Raw genomic sequence first — 26059 nt, 5'->3', positions numbered from 1 at the left:
GAAGATTGGAACTTTTTCTGTAATCCTGTGGTCTCCATGCCTATTCGAATCAGGGCTGTTATAGGTGCTGGTGGCATGTGGACGAGATATTAGGTTCACAGGGCTCTCTTTCCCCCCCCCCCCCCTTTCATTAATGTGTTTGTTTCTCTTCATTTTGGAGGAGAAAAAATTTAACTTCCATGTTTAACTTTATTTTTCTTTAGGCCAGGTCAAGTTTATTCTTTTACTTGGTTATTTAACGACACTGTATCAACTACTGGGTTATTTAACATCGATGAAATTGATAACGAGATGGTATTTGGCAAGATGGGTAGTACAGTAGGTTATTTTACGACGCTTTATCAACATCTTTGGTTATTTAGCGTCTGAATGAGATGAAGGTGATAATGCCGGTGAAATGAGTCCGGGGTCCAGCACCGAAAGTTACCCAGCATTTGCTCATATTGGGTTGAGGGAAAACCCCGGAAAAAACCTCAACCAGGTAACTTTCCCCGACCGGGAATCGAACCCGGGCCACCTGGTTCTGCAGCCAGACGCGCTGACTGTTACTCCACAGGTGTGGACGGCAAGATGGGGCCGAGGATTCATCACACATTACTTGACATTCGCCTTACAGTTGGAAAAACCTCTGAAAAAACCCAACCAGGTAATCATCTCAAGCAAGAATCCAACCCACGCCCAAGTGCAACTACAAATCAGCAGGGAAACGCATGGTACTGCCTGAGCTGGTGGCCGTCAAGCCTATTAATAACTCATAAACAGACATCGGATTCTAGGGCAAATGCCTATTTTGTTTCTTTAGGAGAAAAGTAAAAATAATTATTAATATTTGTGTTTCATGGAAATTGAAAGGTATTCAAAGAGTTTTATAGTGCCCTAAAATGCCCTAAAACGGTTATTAGAGCCTAATTTGTTAATATTCGCCTAAAAATGCCTAACTCACTGTAAAGTTTCGCATTTTACTCTTACTTTTTATAATTTATACATGCATTCACTGCGAAATTTAAGGCATTTAAAAAGTGGAAAGTTTGCTTCACACCGGCCATGAAACCATTGATAAAGGAAACAAAATGTTTTGAATCTCACGACACTCGCAATAGATTTCACCGAATTTAACATGTTTGGAGGCATAAATGCCGACAAAGAACCAACCTTAGTTTTGAAGCAGGCAACAATCACAACATGTGCTGCTACCGATTCAGAGATATACTATACTATAAAAATGACTGTTTTCGGTCTGAAACCGATTAGCTGTGCTGCCCTTCAGAGTGTCATAAAATCACAATTTTTGGAGAAAGAGTGTTTTTGAAATATTTATGATAAGTCGTAAAACTGCGAATTAGTAGGGTAAACCGTTACAAAATATTTAAAAGAATGGCCCTCCTAGTGTTAACACTACCAGGAAATGCAACAATAAGTGGAACTTTGTATTTTTGTCCAATTGAATCTCAATAACAACGGTTCATTTGAATGCTCGTTAACAGTTGCTCTTTCCCTCACCTTATTTGTGTTGAGAAGTTTTGAGCGGTAGGATGTTTTCCTGTGAAGTTTAATGCGATAATGCCGAAAAATATAAGTGCAAAATCTACATTGATCCGGCAATGGCTAACAGAATATTCAGAATTCACTTATGATGGAAAAATAATATTCTGCAAGATTTGGGTATGTAACAATAGTTGAAATATATAAATTCTATTAATTTTAATGAGTAGGCCTATAATATTTATACATTGACTGAGCTATCCTGAGGTATAATTCTTTTTAAGACCACTACACTTTAACCTTTTAAATTCCGATAGTTAAAGTATTTGCAGGTCATTAAAATTTTGATTGTTCGAACCCACTAACTTTGTGACAGAAATACGGCAATACAACAATTAGGATTTTATTTTAATTCAGTTTACTTTACATTTTTAGATTTCGCAAGAAAAGAAGTGCCACCTAAAGCAGCATGTGCAAGGAGCGGCTCATAAGGCTAAAGCTCAGCAGAAAAATCAACTGCAACAACCTTTACTAACACAGCCTACTTCATCCAATCTCAGCAGCAATTTCTATGCTGATTTAACCAGAGCGTTTGTTGCTGCTAACATTCCCTGGAATGCAATTGAAAATCCGGTTTTAAGACAGTTTTTACAAAAATACTGCAAACAAAATATCCCATCTGAGTCGACCCTAAGAAAAAATTACTTGGACAGAATATACAATGAAACTTTAGCTTCCATTCGGGAGGATATAGGTGATTCTTACATATGGGTCTCTGTGGATGAAACCTCAGATCCTATGAATAGGTATATAGCAAATATGGTAGTAGGAAAACTTAGTCCTGATGGACCTTCGATTCCACACCTCGTATGTGTTAAGGAACTTTCGAAAGTGAATAGCCAAGCCATTGCTTATTTTGTAAATAAAGGCCTACAGTCTTCATACTCAGGTAATATAGACGATTCTAAAGTTCTGTTGTTTTGTACTGATGCTGCCTCATACATGGTTGCTGCAGCTCCACTTCTTAAAACATTTTATCCTAACCTCACGCATGTAACCTGTCTAGCACATGGCCTTCACAGGGTTTCTGAAACAATCCGGAATGAATTTCCTCTTGTCAATTCGTTTATTTCTAACACAAAAAAATGTTTTTGTAAAGCCCCATCCAGGATTTCAATATTCAGAGAGAACTTTCCAGATATCCCACTCCCACCTCAGCCGGTTGTTACACGATGGGGAACCTGGATTCAGTCAGTGGTGTATTATTCTAAGTATTTTAAAGAAGTGGTCACAGTTATTGATAAATTACCTGAAACTGATAGTGCAGCGTGTGTGAAAGCAGTGAAAGATTGTCTGAATGACTCACGAGTGAAAAACGATATTGCCTACATAACATCAAACTTTTCTTTCATACCTGCAAGCATTGAACAATTAGAACGTGAAAAACAATCTCTTTGTAGCCAAATAGCAATAGTAAAGGAAGCTCAAGTGAACATACATTCTGCTTTGGGCGAAACTGGGAAAAAAGTTAAAAATAAGTGGGACGACGTATTAAATAAGAATGTAGGATTTTCATTGTTGGAAAAAGTATCAAGAGTGATATCGGGGGAAAGTGTAAATGTTCCAGTAAGTATTGATGTTTCTATTGTACCTAATTTAAAATTTGCGCCTCTCACATCAGTTTCGGTTGAAAGAAGTTTTTCTGCTTTCAAAATGATTCTCAGTGACAAAAGGCAAAGGTTAACTGTGGAGAATTTAGAAAAAAATTCTGGTGGTGTACTGTGCAGATAATTATAATAAAGTCTGAGCATGGAACTGAATTTCAATAACTTAAAATGAGTAATCTTGATATCAATAATCATTATTTCATTAGTTTCAATATATTAAATTTGTGCAGCTCTGTTTATAAATATAATATAGTATTCTTTTTTAATGTTTAAACATACTTTTTTGTGCGTATTTTAGTGTATAACTAAAAATTTCAGTGAAAGAAATAAGTATGATACCTTGATGTGCCTAAAATGCCTATTTTCATTAAAATAGAGCCTAATGTTACAAATTTTGAGCTTATTTTAGGCGCCTAAAACTGCAATTTTTAGTGCCTAAAAATCCGATGTCTATCATAAATTATTCCAACATATATATATATATATATATATATATATATGTATGTATGTATGTATGTATGTATGTATATATATATATATATATATATATATAGAGAGAGAGAGAGAGAGAGAGAGAGAGAGAGAACCAATAGCACTAAAACATATAAATTTCTGAAGAATATTTACAATACACAGGAAAATACTAGCCAACCTATTATTCATAACAAAACACTAACAGATAGTACAGATACAGCAAATGCATTTAATAAACATTACTCAAACTCTCACAGATTACATCCCAATATAAAAAAAAAACTGACAAATTTATCAAAAGAGAATTACATAAAAATAATAAAAACAATATTACTAGTACTATGACAAAACCTGAAACATTTCATCAAAATTTTACTTCCAAAGAATTAACTATAGCTATACAAAATTTAAAAACCAAGAAATCTCCTGGTCCCGACAACATTCATTCAGAATTTTTTTAACATCTGGGTGAAAAAGCCAAGTCTGTACTTTTATCCATTTTCAATTTATCATGGAACACCTCAATTCCTGCAGCTTGCAAAAAAGCAATCGTTGTACAATTCACAAGAAAGGGAAAACTGCTCATGATGTTAATAGTTATCGACCAATAGCACTATTAAGCATGATAGCAAAACTATGGAGTCAATAATCTCCAACAGATTAACTTGGTATTTAGAATCCCAAAATCTTTTATCACCAAGACAAGCCGGCTTTCGACAACTACACTCTACCAATGAACAAGTCATATGCCTCAGCCAAGAAATAAAAGACAGTTTTAACAAGAAAGAAGATACCTTGGCAATATTTATTGACTTTCAATTAGCATATGATCCTGTTTGGAGAAATAAATTAATTATTAAAACTCCAGAAATTAGGTATCTCCAGCAATATGTTCAGATGGATATCAGAATTCCTTAGTCAAAGATTGATTGCTACTGAATTCAATAACTCACTTTCTAGTTACAGACAAACATATCGAGGTCTACCCCAGGGCCCTGTCCTCAGCACAACTTCATTCAATATTTATATAAATGACTTACCCTCCCTATTAGAGGAATCAAACATAAAAACAGCACTATTTGCAGATGATATAGTTTTGTGAACTTCCGGACCTCACAGACATAGAGTTAAAATTCAAAATTCTGCTCTTAAAGCTCTAAATCAACTACATGAATGGAACACATCAAATTTGATGACACTCAATTTAAGCAAAAGTAACTACCTATTATTTTCACTTGGTAAAAAAGAAAGAGAATTCAATATCCAATACAATGGCCAACACCTTCCTAGGACTTATGAATCCAAATATCTTGAGAGTTATTTTCGACAGTAAATTAACTTGGATCAACCATTTGAAATATATTTCTCAAAAAGTTCGTAAAAGATTCTCCCTTCTGAAAAGACTAGCAGGAAAGAAATGGGGATGCTCTAGAAATACTTTGAACACTACATACAAAATCTTTATACAGCCAGTGCTGACTTACTGCGAAGAAATTTTAATTACTTCACCTTTCATAAACAAAATAGAACGTGTTCAAAACCAAGCTCTCAGGCTCATTACTGATGGAATCAAAACAACTCCAATACATTCTATGAGATTCCTCACTAATATTAACAGCATCAAAATGACAATAGAAGAAAAAGCACTGATCCAATATGAAAAACTTGTCAGATTACCAGGAAACAATTGGCATTCATACAGTCCTCTCTGTAGATTAAAAACTCAAAAAAGTTTCATATCCATGGTTCAAGAATTAAAACAGAAAATCAACATCCCGAATTTAAAACAAAACTTACAAATTAAATCAAACCCTTTAACTCTATTAAATATAGAGTATAATCTAAATTTAACAAAAGAAATACTGAAATCAGAAGTAACACTGAAATAATGAAACAATTGTCTTTAGAGACAATTAATATTAGGTACCCTCCACAAAACTGGCTTCATTTATACACCGATGAGGGATCCTTGATCTCCAGGGAACAAGTTTGCAGGTGCAGGTGTTACGTGCTGTCTCTTCTCACTTTATAGATCTCTTGGAAATGGAACAACAAGTTTTGATGGAGAAATCACTGCAATAAGTGCAAGTCTCAGGAATCTTCTATGCCATATCAGTAAGTTTAAAAATGCAGTTATATTGTCAGACTTCAAAGCAGCTGTTCTATCAATAGTCTCTAGACACACATCTGACAGTATTCTCAAATAGCAGAAATAACTAAAATGCTCTCTCAATTAATAACACTCAATAAAAGAATTGTATTCCAATGGATACCATGCCATTGTGGAATCCTGGGAAACGAGAATGTGGATGCTTTAGCAAAGAAGGGCAGCACTGCTACTTACAGACCTGTTACTAAATCTACGTATTACTATGTGAAAAGATTTATTAAATCTACACACTTAGACTTCAACAAACATAATTTGATAACACAATCTCAAGGGAAAAAATGGAATTCTCTGCATTATAATTCACAGTTAATTCCCGATTTACCATGAAAATCGTCTGTACCTGCATTTAGATTGGAAACAGGCCATGACTGTTTGGCCAAGCACCTGCATAGAATTGGAATATATCAGTCCCCTAACTGCCCATTGCGCAATTCAAATCAAGAAATGGATTCGGAACACCTCAAAATCTGTGCTTCAGTGGCTGCCATAACAATAACTTTGAAAAATATTGAAGTGCAAGAGGTCAAATGACTTTATTGTCAAATGCCTGGCGTTACAAAACAACATATATATATATTTCGTCATATACACTTTTGGTCGTGACAGCTTCTTTATGAGAGCAGTTTAGAAATACAACAGGTACTTTCTTAGAGGGATGTTTATTGACAATGCAGGTTCAGAAGATGTTCGAAATGTCCACCATTAACTTCACAACACAATTCTGCCCTCCTATGCCATGAATGTCTTGTTAGCTGGAAGATATTAAGTGTGTCCCGAATTGTATTTCCTGCAGCCATGATTGCATTCAATAAATGCTGTCTCATAGCACATCATTGGAAGTAAACTAGTTCTTTCATGAGGCCCCACAACCAAAAGTCGCAGGAAGTGAGACTGGGTGATCGCGCCAGCCATGCAATAGGCCCGTTGTGTCCACTCCATCTGTCTGGGAACCGTTCATCCAAATGAAGTCTCATAGCACGATTGTAATGCGCAGGTGCTCCATCTTGAAGTAGCCACATGTTAAATCGTGTTGCAGTAGTACAACGTCCAATTGTTGGGTTAGTTCAGTCTGCAGAAAGTGTAAATATGCAGCATCTGTTAATCGTGCAGGAAGTTCACATGGTCCCAGTAGGATATCTCCAATTACCCCCATCCAGATATTGATGGAGAACTGATGTTGCGAATGTACTTTCTCAATAGCATTTGGATTCCGGTATGCTCAGACATGCTGATTGTGGCGATTGAAGATAGCATTTCTGGTGAATGTTGCTTCATCCAGTATTTTGCTTAAGAAATGCCGATCAGCTGCATTTTCATGAAGTAACCATTCACAGAATCAGCCTCTCCTTGCAATTCTTGCACAGGCTCTAAATGGTATGAGTAAAGTAATGCCTCATGTACAATTCTTGACACTGACTTCTGAGACATGTGATAATGTGCAGCTAATCGCCATGTACTTGTACCTGGTGAACGGTCTAAGAACACACCATGTTTTCTTCAGCAGCAGTCCTGTGACTTCAGGGTCTACTGGCATTGTTCATCACAGGTGCAAAGTGACCAGTTTCCATAAGGCAACGTTCCACTGCTATAAATGTTTTTGTAGTTGAGTGTCGTCGGGCAGGAAAACATTCAGTGTAGATGCAAGCAGCAGCAGCAAAATTGTTTCTTACTTCACCGTAAATCAAGATCATATTGGTCACTTCGCTGTTTGTGTATTGTTCCCCCATTCTGTATTAGTGCCAACTGTTATGTTATGCAATTCAGTAAAGTAAAAATAACACTAATCCCAGTTACAATACTCAACATCATGAATCAACAAAACATCACCATAACTACAAGACTGTTAATTTTATTCTGATTTTAGCCATAGATAATTGGTAGACTAGCTTCGAAACAACACAGTGTTGCCATATCTTAATAACAATGCAGTATCGGCTATACATTTATATGACAAAATATGTTTGTTTTGGTGTATAGAATACCTTGCAATACTTTATAGCACACATGCATGCACGCCCACACACACACATATATACAGGGATGAGTCATAATATATAGATATATATAATATATTTTTAGTATGGCTGCATGACTCTAAAAAATATTTCTACCTGAATGTTAAAAAAAAATCTGATTCACCAAGGATCGAGCTCGAGACCTTTGCATTACATTAACATGCAACCATATGAGCCACCGAGACAATATGTAGAGACAAGCATTTATTCAGCAGAAAAGTGTCATTTTAAAATACTGACAAAGAATGGCATCAAATGTGAACTGCGCTATAGTCTACAGACTGTAGACTTTCTACCATCAAGAGCCAGCCCTGCTTTTTTGGGCAACTGTACCAGTACATCCAAAACTGCGATACCAAATGCTGGATTCCTTTCTTATCAAATTCCTATGGCTGCTGTATGAAGAAATACAAAACCCCTTGTTTCACTTCAGCATCCGAAGCAAAATTCCACTGTGGAGGGCATAAGTGTTGTATCAAAGACATGGAAGTCACAAAGGGATATATTTGGACTGAATCCAGATGATCCAATAGCATGTACACGATTTTTTTGCTAGGTGTTAGAATTAATTCATGATGGAATCTATGATCCAATACTTCCTTTCTTTTTATTTATGAAGCACAATTTCACTTGAGTGGTTATGTGAACACCCAGAATACCAGTAATGGAATACTGAAAATCCATATTTTTCTCATGAAGTCCCATTACATAATATGTAGGTGTATAGCTAGTATGCAAACAAGAGTCAATCCTACACTTTTATTACAAAACAATTCATTCAAAATGTTATATGAACAACATTTTGCATACACTCCAAATAACGGAACCTGTTTCTTTCCACTTATTAAATAATTTAACAACACAATGTTTCCATTGTTGTGTAGCCTCTGAAAGAAGCTGCTAAGCTTGCGTAAACACAACTGATAGAATTTCTTCAGCAGATACATTTCAATGAGGAAAATGTGTTGCTGTACTCTATATCTACCCATGATTTAAAATACGTTTTTTCTCAATACAGTTCAGATGAATGAGATTGACAATGTTAAGTACCAACAGAATTCTGTTGCTGGCTCAGTACAACAACTAATAAGGGAAACTCACATATTGTGTCCTTTGCCGGACTTGAACTAACTAAGAGGCAGGACAAACCCAATGCACCACACATTGAAAAGCAACCTTGTGGCTCAGTAAAAATGTAACTTGGATTTCAGTTGGTCTGTACTTAGAAACCTATTTTTTAAGGATGTATAGAGAAAAGTTTTCCACATATCTGAAGATGAACATGACGATCACAACAACAACAATAATAATAGTAATAATAATAATAACAACAACAACAACAACAACAACAACAACAATAATAATAATAATAATAATAATAATAATAATAATAATAATAATAATAATGTGAAATAGGGAGAGGAGTACGACAGGATGTTCTTTATCACTTACTCTGTTCAATATCTGCATGGAGGATTTAGTGAAGAACTGTTTTCAGAATGTGGGAAGAGTGACAGTAGGAGGAAGAAGCATAAAGTGTATAAGATTTGCTGATGATATGGCATTGTTAGCAGAAGAGAAAACGATACTAAGGATATGCTACTGGAGATATATGACAGCTGTGAGCAGTATGGGGTGAAGATAAATGCAAACAAGATGAAGACCACGGTTATCGGAAGAAAAGTAAAGAAGGTAAACGTGCGAATTCAAAATAAGGGAGTAGAACAAGTGGACAGCTTCAAATACATGGCATGTACTGTAAGCAGTAACACGAACTGCTGCCAGGAAGTGAAAAGGAGGATAGCAACGTCAAAGGAAGCTTTTAATAGAGAAAGGAGCATCTTCTGCAGACGTCTGGAAAAAGAACTAAGGATGAGACTAGTGAACTGCTTTCTGTGGAGTGTGGCAATGTACGGGGCAGAAACATGGACATTACAAGGAAGAGAAGAGAAGCAAATAGAAGCATTTGAAATGTAGATATGGAGAAGAATGGAACGTGTGAAATGGAGAGACAGACTAAGAAATGAAGCTGTGGTAGAAAGAGTGAGTGGAGAAAGAATGATACTAAAACTGTTCAGGAAGAGAAAAAGGAATTGATTGGATCACTGGCTGAGAAGAAACTATCTGCTGAAGGATGCACTGGAAGGAATGGTGAACGGGAGAGAGTTTGGGGCAGAAGAAGATATCAGACCATAAACGACATTAAGATATATGGATCATATGCGGAGACAAAGAGGAAGGCAGAAAATAGGAAAGACTGGAGAAGCTGGGACTGCAGTGAAAGACCTGCCCTTGGGCAGAAAACTATGAATGAATGAATGAATGAATGAATGAATAATAATAATAATAATAATAATAATAATAATAATAATAAATATGGCAATATCGAACCTGCTTCTTGGAGAAAGTCTGGCCACAGTACGGACAACTGCATGTCTCTTCACGAGTGTGCACACGGATATGAGAGTTGCATGCTCCCTTATCAGAGAAGCACTTCTCACAGTACAGGCACTTGTACGGCTTTTCCCCTGTGCAAAAAATATATACATTTAAATAATCACTACTGAAACTGTATACAATACAACATAGAAACAATTTTGCCTCTGTAAAATACATATGAAATTTTAAAACATTCAAAGTAAAACTGTCTTTGGTAGATGAATGTTCACCATACATATTAGGCCCAAAATTCGCGTGTTCAAAATCAACTAAGGGAGATAGACTTCTTAGGATAATATAAATCTTAATCACAGATTCCTCTGAAAGGGAAGCAGAGCCAGGGATTCCTATAATATATTTATGGCACATAAAAATACCTTATCTCTGAGAAGTTCTCTATGAATATTTATAAAAATGTTATCGAGGTATGTTTTTCCTCTCAGAGTATAATTTTCTGGATAGAAGTTAAATTGTCTTAATAGACTTAATAGACCAAGTACTGTTGTTTTATCTGTTAAGACATCAAAGTCAGAATTTACGTCTCACCTGATTACTACTGTCTAATTTGGCCACTTAGTGAGTATTTGAAGAAACTTTTCGAGTTGTATTAAAAAAAATATTTGAAGATCTGCGAGGAGATCTATAAATACAAATAATTATCAATTTAAATAAATCAATCATTATTCCTGAACATTCGAAATCCATTACTTGCAGTTGTGTCTATCAGGAATGAATTTAGACATATGCAAGAAACAATTGGTACATTTTCCTTTCTGGCCCGCTTCTCCTTTTCTTAACAGTGTAGCATATTCCTACAAAAAGGTTGTCGACTCCTGCTATAGATCAATGTGATTTTGATTTGCCATGTTTTCACTTTTATCTACCACATAAATCAAGATGACCAGGTTCGGTTCACCTTGGACTCGTAACTTATGCTGGGCAAGCCCATGGTCCAGACAACAAAGATGTTTTGTTCCAGATACTTCAGTTACTCTGAGAAATCCCAACAATCCTTCTTCTTCTGCATCATCATCATCATCATCATCATCAATTACAGGACCCCACACTCAAAACAGTCTCTGACAAAATTACGAGTGTAATGCAGATCCACACTCAGGACAGTCTGACAAACTAAGTATATGTAGTCTATGCTTCTCAGCACTAACCACATCTATGATCCATGCTTGTAGAGTCAGGGAGGGTAATGACAAGTTAAGAGCCCTACCAATGCACCAAAAAAAAAAAAAAAAAAAAATACTTCTATTTACCACAAGCATTCACAACCATTATCATGGTGTCATCTGTTACCAACTGCTAAAAGTAATGGCAGGTCTACACAAAGAATTTTGTCTTCAGTCATCTTTATTTGTAAAACATGGACCTTTCTTATGCAGTGCATCTTTTAAATGGATCTAAAACGATTACTTTCTCATCTGACGGAAGATGCACTTAAGACTCTGTTCACCCAAAACTCCATCTCTCTCAGCAAGAACTGAGTCTGTATATCCTGGGTACAGAGGCAAGTACAGTCATCACTAGAGGCGAGAATTTCAAATACATTAAAATATGCACTTTCATTTTTGTTCCAAATGTCTTATTTCACTTCACTTTCTTTTTGCACAATTAAAACAACATTTATAAATTGGTTTCTGTGAGATTCCTGCGCTTACAACCAATATGTTTTTGTAGGCAGAGAATGACCTCTTTACATTGCAAGAAGTTATGGGTGCAAACTTGAATGAACATATGTGACAGTATCAGGTCAAATTCTTCATTCAAGTTTTCGCCACAAATAACCTTCTTCAATGAACAAAAGAATCCGTAGTCCGGGTTCGCATTTATGACCCTGTCCAGTTTGTTTTTCGTCGCTACACCCACTTTCCCACAGGCATAACTGAGTGATCTATGGAATTCTTTGCAGATTCTTAACATTTTTGCATTCTTGCAATATGTGAAGCTGGTCGACTTGAAATTTTTTAATACATTTTATCTGAAATTATAATAGGCCTTACTGTTAACTAGATACGATTTAAAAACGAACATAGTAATTTAATTAATTATTTTAGAAAAGTTTTGTAATTTTTTTACAAAGAACTGCCACAGAAAATATTCAGAAACAAAACAGCAGTGCTTATCTCTTTACTGCAACAATCACAGAATACGACATCCCCATCTTATCTAATAAAATCCTTTCTTTTAATCCACTGTGCAAAGAGTACACTTTTGGAACATTTAATTGGAAGTATAATATATTAGAACCGCATTAACACACGCAAACAGAATAAACAAACTCATTAACCACTTACCAGATTCACACACACTGCAAAGACAGTTTAGCGAATGATTCCAATTTTAGAAGAATCTAAATTGCTACTGGTACTAGGTTATTACTGGAAAAGGGAGAGAATTTACAACCTCCCTGAAAGAGAATGTTTTTGGCCTGAATTATTTGTCGGCAGTTTCCTTAAAACCTCTATATTTCCTCTCTACTATTCTCAAAATATCCAACGTAATAAATCCATTTATGACACGCAGTCTACAGAGGGTCGTGAGTAAAGTTTTGTAAAAGTGAACTTCCGTCCAGGGAAAGGTCCTCTAACATCTTAATGTGAAAATCTTAACATTTTATTTCATTTTTTCTGTTATTTAGTCATTTTCATTTTCCTTCTTCAATTCTTATTCCTAAAGCTAAAATAATGGACAGAAAAGAGAAACTGAGGTATCCACTCAAAACCATTAAAAGATGCACTTAAACTGAATATAATGTATATTATATGCATTATTAGCTAAAAATTGCTTATTAATATGCATTATTCATGTTCTTATCCTCAAAAAGACCAAAACATGCAAATATGCACGGAAAAAGTACACATTTTTGAAACCAAAAAGTAACGAAAGTACTAAGTTTGAGTTATGTACTATGTTCCTATAAAAACATGCACTTGCATGGAATTCTCGTCTCTAGTCATCACTGTACTACCACCAAAGCCAATTACTTGTAATTTTTTTTCCAATGCCACCACATTGCCATTCGACATTTCTGGTCTCTCCTGGCAGTGGCTTATGTGTAACCCACTTCTGAGGTTGGGGTGCTTGGACATGGAATTACATTACCCCAATGATGTTATGATAGGATGATTATGAATATGTAGTTCCAGGAAAGGTAAAAAAATATAAAATATTAACATAAAAAGTATACTGCACCTGCTGAATTATTGAAAAAACAGAACAAAATATTTTTCGCTAACTAGTTTCTCAACATTTTATTTAAACAGGGTACCTGGACATTCTTCCTTCAGTCAGTCACAAATTAAATTATCCTAAACCTCGTAAATACTATTTTCCTTTAAAAAAAAAAAAACTCATTAAGCCCATCAGATAAAGATCAAAAACATGTAATGACATAGACCTTTTGCAGACTATTAACATGTAAGATCTATTTTCATTCCTCATGTTTTATTATAGTAGATTGTTCAGGTTTGTGATGTGGATTTTTTTACCATCAAATGAAAAACATAAATATGGTGGGGAGAGTAACAAGGGGGTTAATATAAACTACATATATGCCTTTTTCAGGAACTACAGGAAACAAGACAATGAATATGGGTACTTTGTCTTCCATAAGTTTACAAAGATTCAAAAGTATGTTCAATAGATTTTGTATGTTATCTATATTCTCCATATAGCCTATATGAATCATGGTAGTAATACTAAGTTAACCTACATATTCAAATTAGAATATCTACTGAACTTCCACAATATTTATTTGGTTTGTTTATGCAAACAAGTTATAGTAATAGAAAATAAATGCCTGAAAAATAGATTTCAATGTTCAACACACATTAATGAACATATAACCAATAAAGTTATTAGGGGAGCTGCAGGTAAGCCTGGTCAGTTGGGAATGCCGGTCACCTCTTTATCTCCAAAACAATAATTCGATTTTGTCTTCCGACTAGTGCTGCACTTTTGGAAGGATGACATTAACTATGTGCAAGATTCTTTTTGTAGTAGTTGAAGCCTAGCTGTTACGAGGAGTGCTTGTATGTTTTCATTGATATTCTTGTAAATCAAAAGGAACTTCAGGCTGCTGCTGTAATTAATTAATCTTGTTTTATTTAATACTTTCACACTAGGAATATACCCATACATGTTGCTAGTCAATGAGTAGCAGTTTGATATTGGTACCTACATTCATTAATTTATGGTTGCATTTTTACAAACTGTCTGCAATGAAGGCAGTACCGGTCAACTGACCGCCATTACCTTCACTATACCGGCATTACCTTCGTGTGAATATAACATTTCGAAATGCAGCTAATGCATTATGTCAAGTGATATAGTTTCATTCTTAATAGTTCATGCGCTTAATATTACTTATTTATTTTTATTAATTATTTATTCATTAGTTAATTAATTAATTATGTATCTGTGTATCTAGTCGTCTATTTATTTATTTTTGCATTTCCTTGAGATGGTTAGCAAATACAGGCGTAAGACAAACAGAGGCAGCTTGACAGTAGAAGATCTTCAGAGAGCCCTAAGAGCTATGCAGGCTGGAAAGTCCATCAGGTCAGTGTCGAAGTCTACTGGAATCTCCTTCTGCACACTTTAGGAGAGGATAAGTAAACAGAACTATAATGATCCTAAATTAGGAAAAAAAGTTAATTTTTACTCCTGACCAAGAAGCAGAGATGTGCAACCAGTTAAAAGTTTTGGCAAATTCCTTCTATGGTCTTACGCCAAACGATGTAGTGTGCAGCCTTTGAGTTTGCTAAGGAAATAAAATAGAACATGAACATACATTCTCCAAATGGCAGGACGTTATTGGCTGGAAGGTTTTCTGAAGCGAAACCTTTCTTTGTCTTTGAGAAAATCAGAGGCAGTAAGTATTAACCGCATTAAAGGTTTCAATAAGGAAGAAATTCGAAATTGTACACTAATCTTGAGGATGTTTTTCTAAAATATGGATTCTCGCCATCACAGGTAGACGAAAGAGGGAATGGAACCTGAAACTATTTTAACACCCAAGGGCCAAAAACGAGTAGGAGCGTCTACAAGTGCAGATCGTGGCACAAACGCCACTGTGATGTGTGCCATGAGTGCTGCTGGGAACTATATTTTCCCGATGTTTATATTTGGTTGGAAAGGAATGTGTCCGACTCTTGAAAAAGGCGGACCTCCTGATGCACTGTACAGCTGTTCCAAAAATGGATGGTCCAATGAATTTTCTTGAAGTGGTTGGAACATTTTACTCACCACTCCCATCCTACTCTAGAAACCCTTAACCTTCTGATCCTTGACAACCATTACTAACATTGCACCTTAGAGGCATATGAATTCTGCAAGGTAAAAAGTACTGTTATGGTTTCATTGTCACCCCACACACACTTCTCAGAGAACCCAGTCACTTGATGTGACATTCTTTGGAGCTCTCAAGACAGCATTTAATAAGGAGTGTGACATCTATATGAAAATGAACAACTAAAAGTGTATCAGACCTGATTATCTTGCCAGAGTTGCAAACATAGCAAATGTTTTTTTGTCAGATTTTGAAGCAACAGGAATTTTCGCTTTAATTCCCAATTTGTCTCCAGATTCTGCTTATTATAACCCTGATCTTCACCCTGCCACATCACAGAGTAATCCCTCTAATCAGTCAAATATCTGCTCATCTGATCCTGTTTCTGCTCCACCTGAGTGCAGTGTTGCAGTCAACCGTTTCTATAACTGTCAGTGAAACACCAGGAGAAAAGAAAAAACGCAATTACATACAAATCAGTATTTCCGAAATTTTGAAAGCGGTATCAGCTGGACCTATTACAGTACATCAAACAGTAGAAGATCAGGAGGAACAAAAAAGCAGCACTCTGAAGTACTCACTTCTACACCTATGAAGAAAACGTTTGAGGCTAAAAAACAGAAGAAACTTTCGCAGAAAGAAGAAAAGAAATACGATCCTAAAAGGTCTTCTGCGAAGAGATCTGATGCAAAGAAAAAACTCCCAAAGAAGTTGTTTGAATCTTCATCAGAGGATAATGATCTAGTCATGTGTGATAACAGTGATGATGAACTGAGAGTGACAGAAAGAAGTGCTCTCTGTGCAATGATTATGGTATCAAGCTGTTGAAAGTGGGTACCTGCAAAGTGTAGTGGTTGTGATAGTGCCAAGGGGTATGAATGTGACTAGTGTCTTAACATGACTGATTAAATTCTGTTCAGAGACCTAAGAAAAACTTTTAACTATATCTGTAACTGAAAAAATATAAGACTGTGTTTCATGTAACTCCTTAGGCGGATTTGTAGCTAATAAAATATTGTATGCAGTTATTTTGTTTTTTTAAATATAATTTCTAACTGTTTTGAAGAAAGACAGATATAAACATAATATTTTTAATTTACATATTCATTATAACATCGTTTTTGTGTAATTCCATTGATTGGTACACTCATTGTAACGTAGAAAATATTAAATAAATCATATAATAGGTTGTTCCCTTTAAATTCAATTGTAAATTTCATGACCGTTATTACCTTCATGTGCTGGGAATGCCGGTCAGTGCAGTGGTCTTTAATTAAGGAATTTATATAAAAATTAGCAACTGTTTATGTAAATAGATGCAGTTGAAAGTGGATAGTTCACTAGTTCTAATGCCTTCACTAAAATTCAAATTGGATGATTAGTTGTCTGATACAGTCACATTTTGCTTAGGTGACCGCCATTGCCTGCTTCTCCCCTACTAGACTTCGAAGTTGAGGTCCCAGTCAGGGAGATACATATTAACTGATAGCGGAGAATTGGGTGGAAGTGGGAGAACAGGCTAGGGCTTGTTTACTTTTTCCATCTTCTATCCACTGTACTGTCTGTCAAGGTATGGTAGATTTTGAAGGTTTCACATGTACTAGCACTGAACCTAGAACATTTGGGACAACGTGAAATGACTGAGATGTCGAAAACGAAATGTAATTGGAACACATTTTTAAAATACATTATTAACTTTCTTCTTTCTTCCACAAGAAAAAAAAAATTAAACTATAAAAGAAGAGGCAAAATACACCACAACTGCTGGCAAAAAAAAAAAATACGACTTTAATTATGGACGAAAATTTATAACACAATTTTGAAATACATATACATTATTAAGAAATTACAATCTGTATGAATTAAAATTAAAAATGAACAAGACATTTAATATAGGCATGTAATTGAAATTAGTATATATATATGACTGATATATTTTAAATAAATATCTTGTGATTTAGTGATACTTTATTATGATTCATTTGATTCCCAGTTTACTCTATTTCATTATCGAGTTAACTTTCATTTTTATTTCTTACTGATATTAAATTCTTACTAAATACAATATTTGAGTTATTTTCATTTTAAATACAATATCATCTTCCTTTCTTCGTAATAGTTTATTAAGCTTTGTACTATAAACTCAATTTCCCCTCTGAACAAGAGTTTTACTTGTACGGGAGTTAGATTTATATAAAATAACACATAATATTGTTTTCTAAAAATATTGTGTCTTTTACAGTAATGTTATTATTTTAAGACAAGTTTATTTCTGTGATTTACACTTTACAATTAGTACTTTATTTATGTCGTTTCTATTAATTACAAATCCCTCTCATGGGTACTCACCTTGTCGTGGTAAGGGAGCTTAAACTTGTTGTTTAAGCTAACAAGTAACAAAGAGGTACACACAGAAGCTGCATTAACACCAACGCAGTCCCATTATATTTTTCACTGCTTAATTACAAATGTTGTATGTTGTGATAATAATAATAATAATAATAATAATAATAATAATGATAATAATAATGATGATAATAATAATGATAATAATGATAATAATAATAATAATAGTAACAACTATTATTATTACTATTAAAAATGGTTAAAAATACCTTTTTAAACAGTATTACTCTGTATAACTCTTTACAGACTTAAGAAAATGTTATGTTTCTACACTAGAGAGATTATAATACATGGTATCCTGGCTAACATAATAATTACATTTGTCCTTCAGACGAAAGTTTATTTATTTAATTTCTCGGCCTATATTGCAAATCTCCAACTGATACAATGTATATATAATGGCAGAGGACTACATTGCCAGCTGCTCTGTAAATACTGCTTTATCCTGTGCGCACGTAACTTCAGAGTTTATATGCCTCAACTTCGAAGTCTAATTATTACATAGTTATTTCCCTCCATCCCATGCCATTCTAATTCTTATAGGTTCCATAATAGACAGTTAACTGTAATGACATTTTGCCCCAAATGCTGTTAATACGCAGAAAGTTGTAAATGCTTATGGTGCAAAAAAAATTGACCGTTTTTTTTTTTTTTCATGAAGTTCAGTTACTACGACTTTTGGCCCATTACTTTATGAAAAAATAACTATATACAAATAATCTATTAAAGAAAAAAATTTAAGTATCTAACACAGAAATGCGTAACTTACCAGTATGAATTCGTATGTGTCTCACCAAGTTGGACCTCTGTACAAATTCCTTTGGACAATGTGGACATTTATGTCTTGGGCCATTGTGAATCAAAAGATGTTCATTGTAACTGTCCTTTCGCTGAAACAGATGTAGTTTAATCAGTATAGAGTCTAGAATGAACTAATTTGAGACAAAGTATAAATATAAATTACGAAAAAAAAATACTATAGCCTTATAAAATTCTACTCTTAGTTACTTCATGGTAAAATGCACAAATACTAGTATAAAAACGACATTTTAAAAATAGAATCGAACTGGTTTTCCATCCTCTCTCTCATAATCATTTCTCTCTTTCATAAATTATGTCCCATGTTCAATACAATTCACATGCCATTTAGATCTAAATCTCAAATTAAATTCCAATATACAGTAAAATCTCGTTAATATGCTCCCACTTATAATGCTATCCCACTCATTATGTTCTTTTTATATGTTTCCTTGACACTTCATATATAATCCTGCATAATTTTACCCTCTTGTAATGCTTCTAAATCCTGCTTGTAGTGCTTTTTTTGGATCAGAAATGAGTAAAAATTCCGTATAAATTGAGAAACAGAATGTCTTAAAAGCATGGTGAAGAAATATGTTGCTGTAATATACTGAGGGTCATTGGACCAAGAGTCTAAGAAAGAAATTTCACCCTCTCCTGAAAAAAACCCTTCGGTCAACACTGTTGGAAGTTGTATTTACCGGTACTTTTCTCCCTTTCTGTAAAATTGAGTCATTCTTTGAATTCTGTGGAGTGTGCAGTAAGTTTGATAGTGCAAAATGGCAAAGTGAAAATCTCTATCTATAAGTGAAAAATTACATTAGTGGTGTTCCTAGCAGTGTATCAAGAGAAATTAACAGCAGTTATTTGAATCACATAGTAACTGTTATCATTCATAAAAGCAGTAGGCCTATAAACACACAGCAAACAACAATAACATATTTTTTCATGTGAAATGAGCTCTTATTTGCATTTTGCACTGTAATTAATGCACAATATAATATGTTTCTTATGAAGCGGTGTCTAAATTGTTTTTTCCTCATTCAATAAATCATTTCCCATCTATATCACTGTCCTGCTTAAATTCTTTTTTAAGGCCACAGTTCCTTGACAAGCGTATTATCGGGGTTATATTGTAGTATAACAAACTTTTTTTACAAGCAGTACTTTTAAAATGCATAAATGCTAGTACAAAACCATCACCTTTAAAATCGTTTTCTCATAAGCATTTCTCTCTTCCATAAATTGTGCATGACACTTAATACAATTCAAATGGCATTTAGATCTAAATCCCAAATGAAATTTCACTATACAGGATACAACAAACTTTCCATCTTTTTTTTACAGGTAATACTTAAAGTCAAACATAAAAACAAAGCCGAACTAATGTTATATCAACGAATCTCAAACACAGAAAATCAAAGTTCCTTACTAACGAAAGAATGGGGAACTGTGTTTATTTAAACCATGATTACACAGCTTACATCATTTAATGAATACTGATGCTGAAACTGATTAGGAAGAGGAAAAGGAATTGGTTGGGTTACTGGCTGAGAAGAAACTGCCTACTGAAGGATGCACTGAAAGTAATGGTGAATGGGAGAAGAGGTTCGGGGCGGAAGAAGATATCAAATGATAGACGACATTAAGATATATGGATCATATGAGGAGACAAAGAGGAAAGCAGAAAATAGGAAAGATTGGAGAAAGCTGGGTTTGCAGCGAAAGACCTGCCCTTGGGCAGAACACTGAATGGATGAATGAATGAATGAAGTGAACAACTTAATGCAGAATACAATGGTGATAAGCATATAAATTTCTAAGAGGTTATATGATCTTAGTCTGCCTCAACATGTCAACACTGAAGAAGCCTATTGGCTACGATAATGTCTATTCAAGCCAAGATCCATTCTAGACCAAAACCGTGGCTAACGAGAAAGACAGGCTTTGGCACAAATCGGAGTCACGTAATTATCACAGTCCAGTCAGGCCATCTCGACAATCGTCTAATATAAATACATGCTCAAAGTTCTAAAAAACAAAGGAATTGCTATATTAAACTCATGTTAAACGTACATTTATATATAAACTTGTTCAATGTTGGCGATGTTATGACTAAGAATGTGACATCGCGCCGTAGCCTGTCTTTCTCGTTAGCCACGACCAAAACAATATGACGTCACCGACTGATCTGTGATTCGCTGATAGCCAAAGTCAATATACGCTATAAAATATAGTTCCATAAATATTTCATTACAACTAATGTTTCACACATATCATGTCAATTCAAATCAGTGCAATGTAATTAACAATTATGCTAGATTACAAGAAACCTAACGTATCTGTGTATTAATGTGTATTTGATCGTTTCTGTTTACCACGACGTAGCGATACATTACTTTGGTTCTTGGCTTTGATAAATAACATTATTGTAACTGTTGACTCACTTTTTCCATGAAAAGTACTTTAACTATTTTGAATGCTATCTCAAAAGCAAAAATTCAATAATTTCTTAGCAAAAGTTCGTAAATCTTAGCAGCAATAAAGTTTTTATATGATAAAATACCACTGCTTCTTATAATTATAATAAAATAACATAATGAATGGGTATTTATACTGCACTAGAAATCTATTTCTTACCGTGAATTCCTTGCCACAATACTGACACTTAGATACCCCTGAGCCTGTGTGTAGTTGGCGATGTCCATACATTCCTGACTTAGATGCAAAACCCTTTCCACATTCTGCACAATGATATGGACTTTCGCCTTCATGATCAACCTGATAATGCAGCTTCCTGTAAATGAAAATATTATTAGTGAAAAGTAATTAATAGATGTATATATACTCATTTTACATTGTTTACAGTATATAATTAAGTAAAGCACTAACGCATGGTTAATCCCTCAACCAGTAATTTAGATGTCCTATGCTCTGCTTCCAGAATCTCCTGCAATAAACCAGACTCTGCACAGAATGTACTCATATATGTCGGGCCACAATGGAGCTGTGCTGGAGTTAAAACATATATGGATATGTTAACACGGCTTGAGGGCTTATATTAAATTCTGTATATTGTAAAGCTTGCTTTTGTGTAAAAAATACTTGCCTCTCATCTTTGGAATCGAATCTCTTTTGGCAAATACGACATCGGAAGCCAACTTTAGATGCTGCACTGTGTTTCATACGATAATGGATGGCATGTGCACGTTTACTCCAAAGCACTTTTCCACAAAGGCTACAATCCCGTCGCCGAGCCTCTGAGTGCACATTCTGTAATAAAACAACAAATTTCAGTGTAACAACAATGTGTAGAGTAGAATAAACTTGTTATGAATATACATTATACTGAAATACGTCAAAAATTACTGAATGAACTTCACAGTTCTCAGTTCTTCACACTTTTTAACATAACTCATACTAAATAAAAGAAACAAAAAAGGGTAGTGATCAATTTATTAAATTACAACAATATCCTACAAGGACTGTACTAATAATTGCGCACTACTATGTGTAATATGACTGTTTCTTTGATCAATACCACCTAACAATTTCAGCCTGTGATACAACATAATATTGTGTCTCGCTGTTAACTACTACCATAAGCAAGCCTTACCCTGTGAAATCCTTCTTTTTTTTTCTTTATCCTGCTGTACTATTCGGGTCTATATGACCTCAATGAAAATTTAAATTGCTGTTACAGGAAAATTATTTTAGGTATTGTTATCACATCTTGTGATTTCATTTCCTTGTATACTAACTATATACTGTTAAAATATTTTGTTCATTTTTTTTTATATATTTCTGCCTCAATCTTTAATTGTTACATAGGTAATGTTCGGATCAGTATGACTCAACAGAGTATTTAGTGGCATACTACAACTACATAAAATCTCTCTTGCAAAATATCAGAATAACTGCATTTCATTTTAATTTTCAAATTATTGTTAACAATGAGCAACATAAGTAGTTTCTTCACAAGCACCAGTTTTTTCTTTCTTTTTCTTGTCTGGATTCAGTTAGATTGAGTGTGTGCATCATGGCTAGATGTAAAGTTTTGAATTTAGTTGAATGTGATGAACATGCCAATGCTTCATTTAGTGAACAGTCTAATTCAGAATTTGAAGATCATATGAGTATTGCCTTTGAAAGTGAGAATTCTGATGATGATTCAAACTATATTGTGAAACTAAAAGAACAACAAAAACAGCGGAAAAAAAAAGGGAATTGCAGCAGGAACAACAGCAGCAACAATAACAAAAACAACAGCAGGAGCAGCAACAACAAAATCAATAACAGCTGCAACAGAAACACGCAAATAATGTGCAAAACATTTACTCTAAAGATGGAAAAAGTGAGTGGCAGTTAAAGCCACCTCAACATCATGGGAGTGTGTCTGCTCCCAGAGTTATATGGTACGTATGTTCCAGAATTAGTGATATAATAAGTTTATTTCAAGCTTCATTTCATTTGTAGCTATTGAAAATGAAATTATGCAAATGAAAAATTTAGAGAAGCAAAGAATATATGGACAACAGTGAAAAAATATCAATAATATTGATTTTCAAGCTTACATTGGTCTCTTGATTCTTTCAGGCGTTTATAAATTTCATGGTGAGTCAACGAAAAGTTCATGGGATATAGAAACTGGCCGAAATATATTTAGAGCAACAATACAACTTGAAACTTTTTCTAAGATATCACATGTCCTTCACTTTGATCAGAAGTCTACAAGGGAAGAAAGAAGGCGAACTGATAAACTTGCTGGCATATGTAAGACTTGGGAAAAATTGGTAGTTCTTCCAAAATTATATTATCCTGGAGAAAATGTAACTGTAGATAAACAGCTAGTAGGGTTCAGAGGATGCTGTCCCTTCAAACATATCTAATAAATCGGCAAAATTTGGTATCAAAATATAGACCCTTTGTGACAGTGAAACTTCGTATGCATTGAAAGCACAATGTTATGTTGGAAAAGCAAGCTGAGCAGCACTAGAAAAGACTCAAGATGTGTGTAGTGTGTGACCTGACTTATGAGCTGAGAGGTCACAATGTAACTTGTGACAACTTCTTTACTTCCTACAATTTGGGTCAGCTGCTTCCCAAAAGAAAATTAACAATGCTTGGGAACTCTTCCAAAAAATGAACCGGAACTGCCACAACAGATAACTGGCAAGGAAGTACATACAGTTCTTTCTTTTTCACAAGTGATACCACTGTTGTCAATTATGTTCCAAAGAGAAACAAGAATGTTTTACTTACGAGCACATTACATCATGATAAGGAAATCAGTAACAGGAATGATAGCAAACCACAAATAATATTGGATTACAATGTAACTAAAGGTGCAGTAGACTGACCTACACTTGATCAACTTGTAAGTACCTAATCTGTAAGAGGAAAACAAGCAGGTCGCCTATGATTATTTTCTACAACATACTAGATGTCTCAGCTTACTATGCATACGTACTACAGACTGTAATAAATCCCACTTGGAATGACAATAAATTAATAAGAAGGAGGCTGTTTCTGGAAGAACTCGGAAAATCGCTCGTAAATGTGAGTATAGGAGCCAGGAAACACATGCCGAGAATAGGAGAGTCAAGAAGAATTTTATTGTCAAACTTCAACAACTTGATCAATGTGCAACTTTAGGACTGCATTCTCCGACAGGAACAACAATTCTGAAACATGCTCGGTGCAAATTCTGTCCATCTATCGATGATAACAAAACTAACATACTAATGTGTAAATTTTATTGTTATAAACATATTCAGAAAGTTCATGCCTTTCACTATTGCCCAAACTGTAAACCATCAAATTTGCAATTTTCCTTCCAGGATTTTCATTAATGTTTGTGTTATTTTCTGTGCTAACAAATATAATGTCATGTCTTCACGATACCAACAATCAGATTTATAATTTTAAATATTAAGCCCGTTCTCATAAAAGTTGTCACGCAGCATTTTCAATTAATTGTTTGCTTTCATATTTTCAAATCTTATTGTTACAATTTTGTGCTACACGTGTTTATTATTGCAGGAGAAAGAAATTTGAGTGAGGAACAATCAGTTATTGTCGAGTGACAGAAGGTATAAGATCGGTTAGCTAGAACGTCTAAATTCAGTAAACCATTGAAAAGTAAACTTCATGCTTACATTAGTGAATTTGGTGCCCATGTGTTTTCAACCAATGGGACAGTTTTGTTATGTAAGGTTTGTGAAAAGATAGTTAATCACGAAAAAAAGTATTTTATAAGATGTGTGTCAACTACGAAGTTATGTTGATATAATTTTAATTGATTGCTAAAATATATTATGTCTCTTTAAAATTTATAATGCCTTTTTCAAAATTTATTGTGCCCTTTTTTTACGTTTTTATTGTCTTTTTTTGCCTGCCTATTTTAAGTGTTAAAATGCCTAAACATCTGGGCCCTAATTACAATATAAATATATTTGTATGTGTGCGTGGATGTGCCCATACGCAAGCATGTGTGTGTCTGTGTGTTTGTTCGTATTTTGTATTTGTATGCATAAGTATATGTCATTTATCACTTGATTTCTATGATTACCTATTTGTACCTAAAAACTCAAAAGAAGGTAAATACTATTTTCCCACTGAGTATGTAAAGTTTTCAATACAAAGTAGGTCTAAATCTGCGATACTATCCTAATTTATATCAAAATACAATAAATATAATGCTTTTACACTTTTGTAAACATAAATAAGCATTTTAGAAATTAATTCATACATTTCTACCAAAAAATATAAATTTGGGTCATATTGACCAGAACAGTACAACCAGGGATTTACAGCCTTACAAATTTCAAGGTAGGTTTCATGAAGTTTTTATACTTTACATTTTAGTGTACATTATACTGTTCTTAGCACAAATGATCATTAATCTGGCAAACTGACAGCTACATTATAGTCGTCTCAATTATACTTTAGTTGCATGTCTATACAGTAACCTCCCCTTATCCGATAAATCTATATCTGCAGATAATCTTTAGTCTATACAAAACTAGAAAGGTATTGACAGTTCAGTGGCTTCAAGGCAATCATCATGGCAACCACTCAAACCAGCCAGTCAGAGTCTATGGTGACAGGTCGGCGTTGCCAATTGTTTCATAGCGAGCATGTGTTAGCCAGGTGTTTCATTTGTAAGAGTTGAATCTTCGTGTGTCGCAGCAAGTAGACTACTGGTGTTCTGTCGTGGTTATTGTTTTCGTAGTTATTCCGGCGGCATGTATGTTTATATTACCAACTACATTAAAAAAGATGCATATTCCACTACGAGATG

General features: G+C 34.4%; 1 protein-coding gene across 2 annotated transcripts in view; it reads right to left on the bottom strand.

Annotated features, from left to right (window-relative positions):
* Positions 1-26059, bottom strand: part of LOC138698154 (uncharacterized) — a 102326-nt gene that overhangs the window by 24896 nt on the left and 51371 nt on the right. For both annotated transcript variants that reach the window (XM_069823900.1, XM_069823909.1), the window contains exons 4-7: positions 21862-22029; positions 21397-21549; positions 18725-18845; positions 10200-10336 (exon numbers count right to left, since the gene is read on the bottom strand). In XM_069823900.1, coding sequence (XP_069680001.1) covers positions 10200-10336; positions 18725-18845; positions 21397-21549; positions 21862-22029 — 579 coding nt within the window. The remainder of the gene's footprint in view (positions 1-10199; positions 10337-18724; positions 18846-21396; positions 21550-21861; positions 22030-26059) is intronic.

Source organism: Periplaneta americana, chromosome 1 (assembly GCF_040183065.1).
Source record: "Periplaneta americana isolate PAMFEO1 chromosome 1, P.americana_PAMFEO1_priV1, whole genome shotgun sequence".
Taxonomy (NCBI): domain Eukaryota; kingdom Metazoa; phylum Arthropoda; class Insecta; order Blattodea; family Blattidae; genus Periplaneta; species Periplaneta americana.
Note: the sequence above shows the minus strand (reverse complement) of the source record. Positions and strands in the feature narration are given on the sequence as shown.